This window comes from Prionailurus viverrinus, chromosome B3 (genome assembly GCF_022837055.1).
Source record: "Prionailurus viverrinus isolate Anna chromosome B3, UM_Priviv_1.0, whole genome shotgun sequence".
Lineage (NCBI taxonomy): Eukaryota > Metazoa > Chordata > Mammalia > Carnivora > Felidae > Prionailurus > Prionailurus viverrinus.
In genome coordinates this window covers 133,930,774-133,947,125 of record NC_062566.1, presented here as the reverse complement: position 1 = coordinate 133,947,125, position 16,352 = coordinate 133,930,774, and the positions used below count along the sequence as shown (strand labels likewise).

Genomic DNA, 16,352 nt, shown 5'->3' with positions numbered 1-16,352 from the left:
CATTTACCTTCAAAGAGGAGTCTCCATGCTTCTGGGGTGACCAACTATTAACAAGGGTCTGTCAATAAATAGGGACTTAGCTCTGCTCCTTTATATCTTAGAGTGCTGGTGAAGAACATAGCACAAAACAGTCTAGATGTGGTCCGAGGGAACTGCAGGGGTTCTCTTTCCTCGGAGCTCCCTGCGGGCCGAGCTCTCCATGGGATTCTCACATCTCAGCCTTTTGACAAGCGTGACGTAGGTGACATTGGCCACTTTCCTGATGAGTCGAGTGGGAAAGGGAGGTTATTAGCGTCTGAAGTGTTACACGCCTGGGAAGAGTTGGGATGAGAATCCAGGAGGTGTGATCTTAGCTTCTGCCCAGTGCTTTGGCTGGTAAACCAATAACCTAACACTTCTTGTGACCAGTCCAAAAGGAATGGAGAAAGGGAATCCTTTGCTCATGATTTATATATTGCTTTTGAGCATTACATCTGCCAGACGTAGGGGGTCCCTGAGCAAAGTTAAGAAGGCGGCCATTAGAACCCGGTATGATGGACAAAAGGGCTGGGAGGGAAGAGGGGGATCCGGGAGGGCTTTTGGGGCAGCGACCCAGGGAGGGTCACAGGTAGGGGAGTGACGTGGCCCGTGAGGTGTTTGTGGAACGCCACTCTGGCTGAAGCTGGGACAAGGTCTTTGAAGCTGGGTGGACTTTCTGCACCAGCTCCTGCCTTAGACCCAGGCCAGACCTGCTCTCGGCCCAACTGCCCTTGGCCCACAGCCACAAAGAGACTATTCTCAGAAAGTAGGACCGGGTTCCCTCGGTCACCTTGTGTGTCTGCGCCTGGGCTTGAAAGCAGCTCTTCTCCCTTCCCCCCGCCCCCACTCGCTCTCGCTCAAGGTGGCTGTCATAGCCTTCTTAGGTATAACTTAAAGCTGTTTTGGGGTTTACTAGACAATTCATAAGCAGAATACAAAATCTTTTTTTTTTTAATCTATCGATTCAGCTACTTTTTTGACCGTCTACCAAGATCTTTTTTTTTTTTTTTTTTCCTGTCAGTGACTGTCAGGAACAAAGTTGGAAGCTTCCTCACCTCTGGTTTAAATTTACTTCAACCAAACCTTGCCAACACAAAGTTTATTCCCATGAACCCTGAACACAATCTCCCCTGTCCGGGTAACAAGGGACTTGACCTCTCAAGAAACACTTTCTCCCTAAATATCAAAATAAGCTATTTAACAAAGTTACAAGAATTCTCTCTCAAGCTAGGTGCTGTGGCTTTATTAATTACAGGAAAGCTGAATGTCCCGGATTCTGCACATGTCAGTTCACTAGGGCCAGTGACAACAAACCCGAGAGACTTCTTAAAATCTACTGTCTGTCCTCAAGAATCTCCAACACTCACTGCTCAAATGAAGTGCGATGACATTTATGTAACCAGCTTAGGAAACAAAAACTACCTGAAATCATGCAAAGGTCTAAGCTTCTAAAACAACGTCAGCTACCTCTAAAGGGTCCATTAACACAGTACCTTGAAGCTGTGACAATAAGCCAATAAATCACAACGACACAAGCCAAATGTACTCTACTGGAAAGCTATGAAGCGGACCTTGCATTTCAAAATAGATGATGTGTGATATTGCTGTTTGTACAAGGAACTCTGGTGTCACTGTTGTAATTATCACAGTGAATTCTAATTATGCAGATCATTAAAATTATTCCCACTGACATAAGATAGCATCTTCAATTTTCTACTTGGTAAAGACTCGTTAAGCATATAGGGAAAAAAAAGTATTAATTAACTTCTGGAAAGAACGTTTCTGCTTCTGTAGCGCTTAGCGATTTCCTTAAACATCGAAGCTCTTGTGAAATTATTCAGTTGGGAACCCTTCCCCTGGTCCTCAGATTCCGGGGGGCAGCGAGGGGGGGGAAGTTCTCCCCACTGTTTCCATGCTAATCTTATCATTTCATTTTTCAGACAGACTCAAAGGGCATATAGGCAGATCTAAGGAAAAGCCAAAACAGGTAGGTTAAGGTACTGGCTACACAGCAGATCTGAAGGCGAGGAAGAATTGCCATGTGTGAGCCCCACGGGCCCGGGGCTCATCCAGGGACAGTATGGAGCAATTTGTCGATGATCTTCTCTCCAAAGGTCAAGGTTGCAACCTTGGCTCTGCCGCCTCGTAGCAGCAGCACAGGGGAGACCTAGAGCCTTCCTCGTGTCCACACTTTGATTTGTAGAACAGGGAGGGTCACGTGGCTGAGCTCCAACCCCCTCTAGGGGGGTCTACGTAAACTCATTTTGAGCAGACACCAAGGCAGTGATGGGGTGGAGTGCCCAACTCATGTAATAAAAAACCTTGTGACAACAATCTTGCTTTTCTCTCTCTGAAGCCCTGAGCTCAGAGACCGGCCAGGAGCCGCCCTCTAACCCGACTGGGCACTCTGGTCTCCAGTGCAGTGGGGGTGGGGCTCCCGCTTTCCTTTCCTTTCTTTTGGGATCCCCAACACCTCTGCGGGAGGGATGGTGGCAGGAACTCAGCAGTTCCCACTTACGTCAGTCTGTTTTCAGAGCTTTTTTTCAAGAGGCGCTCGAGCGGACTAAATACACAGAACAAGCTTCGAGACCGGCTCTGGGGAATGAGCCACACCGTCCTCGTCACTCCTGCCCTTTTCACAAAAACCTGCATTCTTTGTCCTTCCTCTGCCACCGGGAAAGGTGCAATTCCAAGAGATGTTCTGTTTAAGGCCCTGGAGATGAATGAAGGCCTCTGGGGACACAAAGGCGCTTGGTGACAGGATGGGCTTTCTTCCCAGGAGCCACGGTAAAGCTCACCTCCAGCTCCGCCTCCAGCCTCAGGACAGAGACACATTGAGAGTCTTATAAAAAGATACCATACACTGGAGGCATCTCTGCTAGGATTCCAATTAATCCCTTTTGTATAGAGACCTTTTTTCTTTTTTCATGTGCTAAAGCTTTTTTTTTTAATTCCAGTATAGCCAACGCAGTGTTAACATTAGTTTCAGGTGTACAATATTCAACAGCCCTGTATATTACTCGGTGCTCATCAAGGTTAAGTATACTCTTCATCCCCCACCCCCACCCCATTTCACCCATCCCCCCACCCACCTCCCCTCTGGAAACCATCAGTTCTCTAAAGTTAAGAGTTGGGTTTGTTTGGTTTTTTGGGGGAGGGGGAGGAGGTCTTTTTTTTTTTTTTAACCCCTTTGTTCCTCGGTTTCTTAAATTCTCACATAATAGTGAGATCAAATGGTATGTCTTTCTCTGACTTACTTCGCTTAGCATTTACTCTCTAGGTCCATCCACGTTGCTGCCAATGGCACGATTTCATTCTTTTTTATGACTAATATTCCATTGTATATTTATACATCTCCTTTATCCATTCATCTATAAATGGACACCCGGGTTGCTTCCATAATTTGGCTATTATACATAATGCTGAAATGAACACAGGAATGTATATATCCTTCCAAATTAGTGTTTTAGTATACTTTAGGTAAATAGTAGCGCAATTACTGGGTCCTATGGTAGTTCTATTTTTTACTTAAGGAAACTCCATACTGTGTTCCAGAGTGGCTGCACCAGTTTGCATTCCCACCATCGGCACAGGACGGTGCCCTTTCTCCACGTCCTCCCCAACACCTCCTGTTGCTTCCTGCCTTGTTGATTTTAGCCATTGTGAGGTGGTATCTCGTGGTTTTGATTTGCATTTCCCTGAGAAGGTGATGTTGAGCATCTTTTCATGTGTCTGTTGATCATCTGGATGCCTTCTTTGGAAAAATGTCTGTTCATCTCTTCTGCCCATTTTTAATTGGATTATTTGTTTTTTTAGGTGTTGAGTTGTATCAGTTCTTTATGCATTCTGGATACCAACCCCTTATCAGAAGTCATTTGCAAATCTCTTCCCCTATTCAGTAGGCTGCCATTTTGTTTTGTTGTTTCCCCTGTGCAGAATTTGATGTAATCCCAATGGTTTATTTTCACTTTTATTTCCCTTGCCTCAGGAGACAGATCTCGAAAAACATTGCTATGGCTGATATTAGAGAAATTGCTGCCTGCGGCCTCTTCCAGGATTTTTATGGTTTCGCACCTCACATTTAGGTCTTTAATCCATTTTGAATTTATTTTTGGTACCGTGTAGGTGGTCCAGTTTCATTCTTTTGCATGTAGCTGTCTAGTTTTCCCAACACCATTTGTTGAAAGGCTTTTTCCCATTGCATATTCTTGCATTCCTTGTTGGAGATTAATTGATCATATGATTGTGGGTTTATTTCTGGGTTTTCTATTCTTTTCCATTGATCTATGTGTCTATTTTTATGCCAGTACCATACTGTTGGTTACTATAGCTTTGTAACATAACTTGAAACCTGGAATTGTGATGCCTCCAGTTTTGTTCTACTTTTTCAAGATTGCTTTGGCTGTTCAGGGTCTTCTGTGGCTCTATATAAATTTTAGGATTGTCTGTTCCGAATCTGTGAAAACTGTGTTGGCATTTTGGTAGGGATTGCATTGAATGTATAGATTGCTTGGTTGGCGTTAGTGAGTTAAGTTATTTTTGGTGCAATTATAGATGAGATTGTTTTCGTAACTTCCCTTTCTGCTGCTTCATTATTAGTGCATAGGAATGAAACGGATTTTAAATCCTACTTTTCTGAATTCCTTTATCAGTTCTGGTAGATCTTTGGTGGAGCGTTCAGGGTGTTCTCTATATAACATCGTGTGTAGACCGTATTTTTTAAGAAAACACAATGCTCAGTGGATTCCTGTCTTTGGAGGACCGGTGGTGACGTACCCCTGACGGTAGCGCAGCTACCAGATCTCAGGGGCGGGCGAGCGGGGCTGCCTCTTCCAGCCTCAGCCACCTCCCTTCTCCGCACGCCACCCGGGCGCCCAACTCGGCCAGTCAACACCACCCGGCACTCACAAGGCTTACCTCAAGAAATTAGACCATCGCTTGATGGCAATTTTTATGTCAAATTTAACAGAAGAGTATGAGAATCACTCCGCATTTCTAAAAATGGAAGGTCACGGGCACTCATAATCCACACTGCTACGGACTGAATGCCTCCCCTCAACATTCCTATGTTGACCCCAAACCCCCAGAATGGTGGTGTTGGCGGCGGGGGGGCTTTGGGAGGTGACCGAGGGCAGGGTCCTCACGAATGGGATTTGTGCCCATTTAAGAGGGACCCCAGAGGGCTTCCTCATGAGGACACGATGAGAAGATGCCGTCAACGAACCAGGCACAGCCCTCACCTGACAGCTGGTGTGCTAGAGCCTTCATCCTGGACTTGCAGCTTCCGGAACCAAAAGACGTAAACATCCGTTGTTCATAAGCCTGCCCCGACTGTGGTGTTTTGTTACAGCAGGCCCGGGCAGAGGAAGGTGCAGTGTTCCTGCTATTCAGAATGAACGACTCACACACAGGATCCCTGGGTTGGCAGTTTATTTAAAAAAAAACAACACCCCAGTTATCACATCTTCCTCCCTGCCCATCATTTTTCTTAACAGAAGCAGCTACGAAAAACTTGGGGAGATATAATTATCTTTGCAGAGGACTCATGAAGAAGGACTCAAAAGCTCCTCGTTTTACTCCTGAATCAGGCAAAGAGCAAATGACAACCTAAGAGCAGATTTTGTTGACAGCAATATCGTAACACAACATCGAATCATTACAGTGCAGTGGTTCTAACGAAGTTCACAATAGAATATCCGCAGCCCCAACACCAGACACACCAAAATCGCCCAACTGCTCACAGACTGGAGAAATCCGTGCAAGCAGCTGCCGTCTGAAGAGTCAAGACCGGAATCGGTAAGGCTCGGCCGGTGGGGAGTCTGGGCACCAACAGCCCCTGCTGCTCAGGGAGGCCCCGGGCCGCCCTCACTTGGAGTCTTGGTCTTTCTTTTCATCCAGAAGGGCAGAGCGGATCCCCAGCTTTTTCAGTTCCTCCACCAGGTCCCCATTCTGGTGCATCTGCAACAGAATGTCACAGCCCCCCACGAACTCGCCGTTGAGGTACACTTGCGGGATGGTGGGCCAGTTGGAATAGTCTTTGATGCCTACGGGGAGAGAACATTTCAGTGTCATTTAAATGGTCAGAGCTGAACTTCTCGTGGCAAAATCTGTTTTCCACGCGCTCCCAGCAGGACATCCGGTGCTGTTCCCTTCTTGCTTCCCCCATCCCTGGGGGACGTGTTTGCCACAGACTCGGAGCTGCAGAGTCAACTGGGTCACGGTTCAAACCCCACCTCCTCCAATTACGAGCTGTGAGGCCTCGGCCAAGTCTTTCCACAACCCGCCTGTTTCCACCCCCATCTCGCAAGGCTTTCACGACGGGACAATCAGGTAGGCAAGGCTGTCGTAGAATGTCACACACACACACACACACACACACACACACACACAATCGGCAGGGATTGATGGCAGAGAACCGACCGGTTCATGTAAGTCAAACACATACAGAGCCACATTCTCCATTCATCTGCCAGTCATAGTTTCAGTGAGACCAAACGTTAAAGAAATGCCAGGACTTCATTTCCGAGCGGACTACTTAATATGGGTCTATCATGGACACACGGGTCCAACTCTGCCAAATGAGGCAGTCCCCGCCTCACGGTTTTTATGCCTATCTGGGTTGGTCATGGGTTTTTGCCTTTAATTCTTTGACCCAGAGAAAAGTCTCTTTCCTAGGGCAGACTGCAGCCCTCGCCCTACTCCACAGGGCAGGTGGATTCGGCTCAGCACAGAACTCGCAGCGACCAAGTCAAAGCAAGGAGCAGCCGGAAGCTCGCCTACGGCCCATGTCCTGGGCCAGGAGCGGTGCCAGAGGGTGAGGGGGCCCCCCCTCCTCGTTCTCAAGCGCTCACGGAGGACAAGAAACCAACCAGCATGCACGGGATCAGTCCCGTGTGTGAGCGGTGTGGAGGACACACAGAGATGAGGCACATCCTAGGACAGTGAAGCCGTGTGGTTCTTCTGTTCAGCTCTGGGCCATGAGGCCGATGGTCTTGACAACAAGGTAGGGAAAAAGCGTGGTTTCGATCTCAAGACAGAAGGCTGCTCTTTCCTCACATTCTTCCAACCATTCTACTTCCTTCCTACTTGTGAGTTGAGATGAGAAAACACTTTCAAAAACATGGCCTTCCAGCAAAACGTGTGTTGGCTCTATGAAAAACGGACGATGGTCAAAACCATGGCACATGACCATCAATCACTATATATTTGCCATGTTTACACTTCCGTAGATATTTTCAAATGGCCAAAACGAGCAAACAAACAAAACAGCAACGTCAACAGGCCGTTCAAACAAAACACAATACCGTGCAAATTAAAAGTCGTTCACGTGGGGGTTTTCATGCAAACCAACGAAAAATACTGGTGCTAAAAAGCTGGTCCTGGATACCCTATCATTTACCCAGCATTTATTTCCCAAATAAAAACACCAACTTGAGTGATGACCCAAATCCTAAGAGGCAATGCGTTTTTCTCTTTTAAATAAGTCACTGCCTTCTAAAAAACGGTAACTTCGCTCCTAACCACAGCACTAAAGACAGCCCCTAGCTGAGAGCTTTATCTTTCTTCCCCAGACTTCTAGGGAGATAACGGGTCCAGCGTTACAGGCCCCAGAAAGCACAGTTTTGTTTTTTTTTTTTTGAGGTATAATTGACATATGACATATTATTTCAGGCATACAATATAATGATTTGATATATGTATATATTACAAAATGATCACCACAATAAGTCTAGTTAACAGCTGTCACCCTATAAGGTTACAGAGGTTTTTTCCTGTGATGAGAACTTTCGAGATTACCTTAAAAGCTTACAAATGTGCAATACAGGATTGTCAGCTATAGTCACCATGCTGTACGTTATATCCCCAGAAAAGCACAGTTCTAAGCCACTGTGTCTTAAAAAAAAAAAAAAAAAAGAAAAAATCAGCTAGAGGTAGGGGGGTTACTAATAAAAGGAAAATTTCATTTAGCCTTCAGAATGTCTTCAGAATACCAAATATCTAGATATGTTAGAGTATCTTGATGAATTAAAGTTTTTCATCATTCTGCTACTTGATGCCACAGAGATGACTTAGCATGAGTTGTATTTAAAAAAAAAAAAAGCTCTGTCCTTAAATAGTCTGTTAGAACGTATTTCACAAAGAAGCCAGTGATCCATCTTTTTTTACTTTCATGTGACCGAGTGGGTGTGGGAATTAAGAAATGTTTATTTATTTTTATTTTTTTTTAATTTTTTTTTCAACGTTTTTATTTATTTTTGGGACAGAGAGAGACAGAGCATGAACGGGGGAGGGGCAGAGAGAGAGGGAGACACAGAATCGGAAACAGGCTCCAGGCTCCGAGCCATCAGCCCAGAGCCTGACGCGGGGCTCGAACTCACGGACCGCGAGATCGTGACCTGGCTGAAGTCGGACGCTTAACCGACTGCGCCACCCAGGCGCCCCAAGAAATGTTTAAAGTCAACACGAATCTCTTGCAATTCTTTGAAAGCTTCTTAAGAACCTTCTGTATTGTGTGCATGTGCCATTTATGTGCATGCTTTTACATCTGGGTCTTTTTCAATTGGTAATACATTGTGTGAAGCTTTCCAAGACAATGAATATCTACTGATTCTTTCGGTGAGTCCCTACAATTTTTGAAGCGCACCATAAATGAGAGTAAACTTGCCATCTGAGGTCGCCCGAAAACCACACGCATCTGATCCTAAAAAGTAATTTTTTTACATAAGATCTTTGCTAAGTAAAAGAATGATTTGCTTCCATCAATCGTATTTATAGCACCACACTCAATCAAAGCTTTAGGCTCGATTCCTTCATTAATTTCATGCTGCTGCAGATCACATGTCCAGACAAGACAGAAGAGGCAGACACGCCACCTTTAAAACTACCCAGCAAGTGGGCTTTCCAACCTTCCTGAACATCCCCCCCCCCCCCCCCCGCCAGTCACATGCGAGGGAGCTGGGACTCCTTCCAAACCCCAGAGTCACACTATCTTGCCCAATAACTTACATTTCAGGAACTCAGAAGCACCGCGCCTCGGAGCCCATGATGGCATTGTGACAGTGGCCAACGGGCCTACTAGCTGACAGTTGATCAAAACGAAACCTACCTGCTTCTTTGGCTTTTAGAGTAACAGAGGTTACAGGCAGCTGATAGCAAGGCAAAGCTTCAGCGTCTTAAAAAACATACTATGTTCCTTTTTTTAGAAGTCTGATTACAAGTTTAAATATTTAACGAGATAACCAGTGGATTCCTATAGCACGAAGCGAGTAACTTCTGAGACTAAGAGACTGCGGCTCACAAGTTGAAAATTAAAATGAATCCCATCGGTCCACCATTAATTGTTTAAACATGGCTAATTTCTCACACTTTTTAATTCTCAAAACCTGCAATATACAGTGGTAGTTAACTTTCACTCCAAATAACTCAGGATCGGAGAAACTCGTGAAATTGAGGAAATCGAGAAAATCGTATCCAAGAGTGGATTTTAATGACAATGGTATTTTAAAGACGATAGATGACAATGATTCAATTTGGGACAAAAGTACTGACTGCGAAGTTCTACATAGGGTGACACTAGGAATTTGGAGTGACGAAGGAGGTGGTCTTACAAAACCGGTTCTACCTCTACCTACTGCCCCACCAAAAAAATTAATATTCCAAAGCATCAAACCAGAGTGGAAAAAAAGTACTTCCAGAACTTTCGAAAGGGACTTTTCAAAATTCATCCCATTTCGGAACATTAGACTTCGTTCCCGGTTTGGACAACAAACAAATGATAAGAGTTTCCTTTTTTTTTTTTTCCTGGTAGATTTTCACCATAGGAACTTCAGAGTCTGATGCAGGTTAACTCTGCCTGGGGCAAGTCACGTCACCTTCTCCTGAAGTCCTCCTAGGAAACAATGATGTCAGCACCCCCATGAGATCACCTGAGCAGAGAGACCCTCAACAGGGGAAAAGCAAAGGCTGGGGACAGAGTAAACAAAGCAATGGCTTTAAGGGCAGCCGACTGTGGCTTGCTAGCTTGCAGATGTAGCTTCAGATAAATTTGCTCATGTCTTAGCCTCAGTCTCCCTACCCGGGAAGTGGGAAGAAATCCATGCCTCACGGATTTATTATAAAGATGAATTGAGACCTAATTGGTGAAAGGATTGAGCTTGCACATTCCAGGTGCAAGGCGGATACGCTCTCCTCTCCACCAATGCCCCCTACTCCACCCTTCAAGTCCTGCCTCTCTAGAAATACATGCAACAGAGGACGCCCAGGGAAGAATGCTGGAAAAATACCAATCAGGTGTGCCAGGCACTTGCTGATAGGGTTACTGAATTTCACATTCTTTTTTTTTTTTTTTCAACGTTTTTATTTATTTTTGGGACAGAGAGAGACAGAGCATGAACGGGGGAGGGGCAGAGAGAGAGGGAGACACAGAATCGGAAACAGGCTCCAGGCTCCGAGCCATCAGCCCAGAGCCTGACGCGGGGCTCGAACTTACAGACCGCGAGATCGTGACCTGGCTGAAGTCGGACGCTTAACCGACTGCGCCACCCAGGCGCCCCTGAATTTCACATTCTTTAAGTGTTTTCAATACATACCCTCACTTAACCTTTGTAAGAGTCCTTCCGGGAAGGCATAATTAGTCCCTATTTATCAGAGGAAGAAACTGAGGCTCAGAGAAGTTCTTTAACCAAAGTCACAGTGCTGGCAAACGGCCGGGCCTGGATTTCCATCCGGGTTTCTAGGAATCCAAAGGACAGGTTCTAGACCTCCGCAGGTGGCCTCTGGCTGGCACGTCCCACCCCTGCCCACGAACCATACTTACAACTGACATGTGTCCGCAACACGTCGGGCCGTTTCACACCGGTAACGTCTGTATACACAAACGGCATTATGCCATGACTACCTTTTTTGCAACTTACTTCGTGACTGCACCCTGTAATTTTTGAGATTCAGTTACATGAGATACATCTAGAACTAGATCACTCTACCACAACTTAGTTTTCTATCGCATGACTAAACCACAGTCTGTTTATCCAGTCTGCTAATAGGCCAAGATCCTCTGTTGCCAAGTTTTCATTATTACAAGCAGTGCTTCAGGGAATATCATTACATGCATCTTCTAACTCAAACACAGGGGTCTTCCTCGCTGGAGAAAGAGGTGGCAAACTACGGCGTTTGGGCCAAATATGGTCCACTTCCTATTTTTTGCAAATCAAGTTTTATTAGAACTCGGCCACACCTACCTGTGTAGGTACCATCCCGACTGCCTTCAGGCCCCCAATAGCAGAGTGGAAGGGTCCAGAAAGACTGAAGTACTTACTCTCTGGCCCTTTACAAAGGTCGTCTGTCAACCCCCACTTTATTTGTTTGTTAACGTTTGTTTATCTTTTGAGAGACAGAGAGAGAAAGAGCGTGAGTGGGGAGGGGCTCCAGGCTCTGAGCTGTCAGCACAGAGACCAACGCAGGGCTTAAACTCACAGACCACGAGATCATGACCTGAGCCGAAGTCGGACTCTTGACCGATGGAGCCACGCAGGAACCCCTGGCAACCCTCACTGTAGACTGTATACCCAGGAGGGAAGCAGCTGGTCACCTTCAACTTGACCCGGCACCGACAGTTACTCCTCCAAGGTGTTGGTGCGACTGGATTCTCTCATCCACAGCATGTATCACATCCATCACAACAAAGACCCAGAAACACCACCCCCTAATCTTTTAACATTTGCCAAGGTCCCAGATTTGTTACTGTTGCCCGAATTCCCTGATAGTGAAAAGGCCGTGCATATCTTCAAAGGCTTAATAAACATTCAACAATAAGATAATGGCTATTCATTCAACAGACACTGCTCCTCGTGAAAGCAAAAAACAATGGGGATCTGAACAGGCAGAAATTTAAGAGGGATTGTTTTTTTTTTTTTTTTTTTTTTTTTTTTTTTTTTTTTTTAAAATTTTTTTTTTGACGTTTATTTATTTTTGGGACAGAGACAGACAGAGCATGAACGGGGGAAGGGCAGAGAGAGAGGGAGACACAGAATCAGAAACAGGCTCCAGGCTCTGAGCCATCAGCCCAGAGCCCAACGCGGGGCTCGAACTCACAGACCGCAAGATCGTGACCTGGCTGAAGTCGGACGCTTAACCGACTGCGCCACCCAGGCGCCCCTAAGAGGGATTGTTTTTAAAGAGCATGGAAGATGGTTTCCGATATGATAAATAAGAGAAGTATTTACTTATTCATTAAAATCATCACCGAAAGCTCGCGCTGCATAAGCAATATACAGGGTACTCAGGTAACGCGGTCAGACATGGTCCCTGCTCTCCAGAGGGCAAAATGCTAAGCATGGACACGTGTGATCTCAAATGCATTTAAAAACAAAACAAACAAACAAAAACCCAACTAGAAACTAGATACAAATGTTAACGGTGTATGCAGAATTACAGGTAGTTTTCGTTTATTACTTTCGGCATTTCCAAGTTTCCTCGGTGAGCATGTTACTTTTACAAAGGAAAATAAAAGACAGGCTTTGTTCAAAGGAGGATTTGGATATGCTGACATCTGTCTGCGGGGACCCACCCGATCCCTTTGTGGCTCCCTTCTGTGTGTATTCCAGATAAACAGGAGGAAGAAAAGACCGGAGGAGGACCTCACAGTCGTCTTTGTTCCCTGGGTCACAGGTTGAGACCTCTCTGCATCACACCTTGGGAACCGGGCAGCAGAAACGAGACAGAGTCTGTGGGTGTTCTTCAGGCTCTGAGCCCTTCGCAAAGCTGTGGCACAGGGAGAAAGGAAAGGCAGTTTGGCAGCTGCCCCTCTCCAGTTACTAGCGGTGACCTTGGGTCTAGGAAGGGTGCACAGAGGTAGCTCTGACTAGCAAAAGCAACCATCAGACAGCGTGGCAGCTTCTCTTGGTAAAGTCAAAAGTGTAGAGAATAAAGAGATGAAAAGTCTGAATGTTTTATAAAGTCTTACCCTGGCTAAATGAGTCCCCACTGCAGGAACATGCACACGCTACCCTGCTCCGATCTGCAGGTTAATAGTTGCACGCGAGTTTACTTTTCTAAGCAACACAAAAGGTGGATGTTATGTTCAACATATGTGCAACGCATTTACCGACCAAGATGACAATCTGGTATGAAACAAAATGGGAATGGAAATGTTGAAACGCTACGGTCAAGAAATTTAAAGGCTGGGGCGCCTGGGTGGCTCAGTTGGTTAAGCCTCTGACTCTTGGTTTCGGCTCAGGTCATGATCTCACGGTTTGTGAGTTCAAGCCCCACGTCGGGCTCCGCAGGGCTCTGCAGGGCTCCACACTGCGCGGAATCTGCTTGGGATTCTCTCTCTCCCTCTCCCTGCCCCTCCCAGGCTCATGCTCTCTCTCATATACACACACACAAAATAAACAAATAAAGCTTAAAAAAAAAATAAATTTAAGGGCTAAATTCCTGTAGCTGTTGTCTGAACACTTAAGAAAGTGAGACTTAGGACACCTGGGTGGCTCAGTCAGTTAAGTGACCAACTCTTGGTTTCAGTTCAGGTCATGATCCCTGGGTCATGGGATCAAGCTCCGTGTTGGGCTCTGCACAGACACCGCGGAGCCTGCTTGGAATCCTCTCTCTCTCTGCCTCTATCCTGCTCATGTACATACACTCTCTCTCTCTCTCTCAAAAAAGAAAAATAAATAAACTTAAGAGAGAGAGAGAGAGAGAGAGAGAGAGAGAGAGAGAATGTGAGAGAGAGAGAGAATGTGAGAGACTGGAAGCCAGACAGGTGAAACGGAAGCCAGGAATCCAAGTGCTATGAGTCAGCCTTCTTATTTCTGCTCCTACTTTGTTCTTACATTCCAGCATAGCCCATCTCCAGTTGTATTCCACAGGAGAACAGAAACCACAAACCAAAGAGCTTCAAAACTTCGTACTAAACAAGCTGTTAACAATGCAACTTTTTATGAACGGCCGTCCTAGCAATTTGCAGGGGACCTGTGGCGAGGTCCCCACGGAAAGATTACAGAGTAGTTTCTCCTATCTTATCTTTTAAGTAGAGCAGCCACTGCTGGGTGAAGACCGCAGATACTCCCCGTGCATAAAAAAACGAAAAACCAAAAACACCCCAAGGCCTAGTGACCGGTGGCATCCTAGCAGGAAAACAAACAGGGATCACGAGCATAGTACACGGTAAGATCACATAAAGCTGGTCACGTTAACCTGCCTTCACTCCTCCTAGTTTCCACCCACAGAAACCAACAGTGTCCCAGGGATTAATTTGGGGGGGTACAAATCCTTGGAAAACCAAATATCCCAATAATAAAATAGCTACCACTTAGTGGGTGCCTTCTGTGTGCCGGATAAAATGAGGGGCACTTTTCTAAAAAGTTTTACTTTCTCTTTCTTCCTCATCAAAACTTTGTCAAGTCTGCTCTCCTCGTATCTTCATACGACTGAAAAAGAAAATGCAGGGATGGGATTTAAGGCTGCACAGCCGACGGGCTGCAGAGGGATTACAACCCCAAACCTTTCCACCACAAGTGCCTGTCTCATCAAGCAGAAAGGACTACGACTGATCATTTCAACTGGAGAATAACAGTCGTAACAACTGGAGAATAACAGTCGTAAATATGTAATGACAAAATGGGAGAATTCTAGGCTTGGGATGACAGAGAAGCTGGCCCCGTAAGACTGTTTCTGGAACACTGTCACTAAAGAACAGCACTAGGCTCAGGGAGGTGCCAGGATTGAGCCACTGGGAGTCTCTAACGGGAAGGCAGGACACCAAGCCACCCTCTAGGAGGTACATACAGCCTCCCCACTGCTCCACTAACTCTGACCCAGGACCTTAGCCAAGGGGCAGGTCAACACACTCCTCTGTCCTCTTCCTCCTCCCCCACAAAATAGGAGAAAGCATGTCAATAAGGTTCCTGGCACGGTGCTTATTAGAAGAAGTACCAATTGGGGCGCCTGGGTGGCTCAGTCGGTTAAGCGTCCAACTTCAGCTCAGGTCCGATCTCGCGATCTCGCGGTCCGTGAGTTCGAGCCCCGCGTCCGGCTCTGGGCTGATGGCTCAGAGCCTGGAGCCTCCTTCTGATTCTGTGTCTCCCTCTCTCTCTGCCCCTCCCCCGTTCATGCTCTGTCTCTGTCTCAAAAATAAATAAACATTAAAAAAAAATTAAAAAAAAAAAAAAAGAAGTACCAATTAGCTGTCCGGGCCCTCCCGCCTCTACCTACCTGCTGCATCTGGCCCCAGACCCTAACTGGTCCCTGGTTCCTTCAGCTCCAAGCTTCAGTTACCTAGGGCACGGGGTTCATTCCTTATCTCTCTGTCCACAGGCCTCTCCATGCCCCAGCACGCCCCCCAATCCCAACCTGTCCTTGAGTAGCTAAAAACAAATTTCATGACTTTTTCTCCCACACCAAGTGATCCCAAGTAAGACTAGTCTAAAAGCAGTGTCAACCTCCTCCTTGTGGCAACAACAAAGGATGGTTCCGGACAGCCCGAGCCTTGAAGCACCAGCCAGCCTCAGACAAAGGCAACCCCGGCCCTTCCTCCACCATCAACAGCACCGGCTCCTTATTCGTGAGGCAGGCCGACCTTCTCAACGTGTCCCCCAAAGTGCCTACCTCCTAGTGGTTCTTACTGTATTCCTTCTTGCCTCCCTTCCCCATCACTCTCCCCCCGACTGAGCCTGAGAGATTTGGCTCCGAAACGCCTCCCTGGGCTCAGCGTGGGGACCAGTGAACAGCTGGGACTTACCCAATGCCCAAGTTGGCCAGAGAACCGGATGCCCAGATCCTCAAGATCCACTTCAAGCCAACCATGCCCCCCACTCGACCCCGAATACAGTGCAGGAACCCGCGCCCTTAGCCCCGCTCGAACCACCCCCCCCCCCCCCCGACCTCTTGCGCGACACACCCAAGCCCCGCGGAGCGGCCCCGGCCCTTCGCCCCTCACCCGGCGGGCCCCGCCTGACCTTGCCGGAGCTGGGGGTCGTCCAGCACATTGTAGGCCGCGTAGTCGCGGACGCCGTGCAGCCGCAGGATCTGCACCACTGCGTTGCTGAAGCCGCACTGGGGCTGCTCCGGAGTCCCCTTGAGGAAGACCACCACCTTGTCCTTCTTCACCAGCGCGTCCAGTTGCTCGGCTGAGCCGCCCCCGCCGCCGCCCGAACCCGCCGCCCGCACGCCTGGGCCCCAAAGGCCGCCGCCGCCGGAGCCGCGCCCCCAGCGGAGCAGAGCCACCGCCACCCGGCCCAGGGACCCGCTCATTCCCGCACGCTGGCCGGAGCCCTCGACGGCCCGGGACCTCGGATCACCCCCGGGAGCCTTCCCCGGGCCCGCGGCAGCCCGGCCCG

General features: G+C 47.3%; 1 protein-coding gene across 1 annotated transcript; it reads right to left on the bottom strand.

Annotated features, from left to right (window-relative positions):
* Window positions 1-5,431: 5,431 nt before the first annotated feature.
* On the bottom strand, window positions 5,432-16,352 carry GLRX5 (glutaredoxin 5). The gene is made up of 2 exons (XM_047863957.1): window positions 15,972-16,352; window positions 5,432-6,062 (listed from the first exon to the last, which is right to left on the bottom strand). The coding sequence occupies exons 1-2, from the start codon at window positions 16,264-16,266 to the stop codon at window positions 5,884-5,886; spliced, it is 474 nt and encodes a 157-aa protein (XP_047719913.1). The 5' UTR covers window positions 16,267-16,352; the 3' UTR covers window positions 5,432-5,883.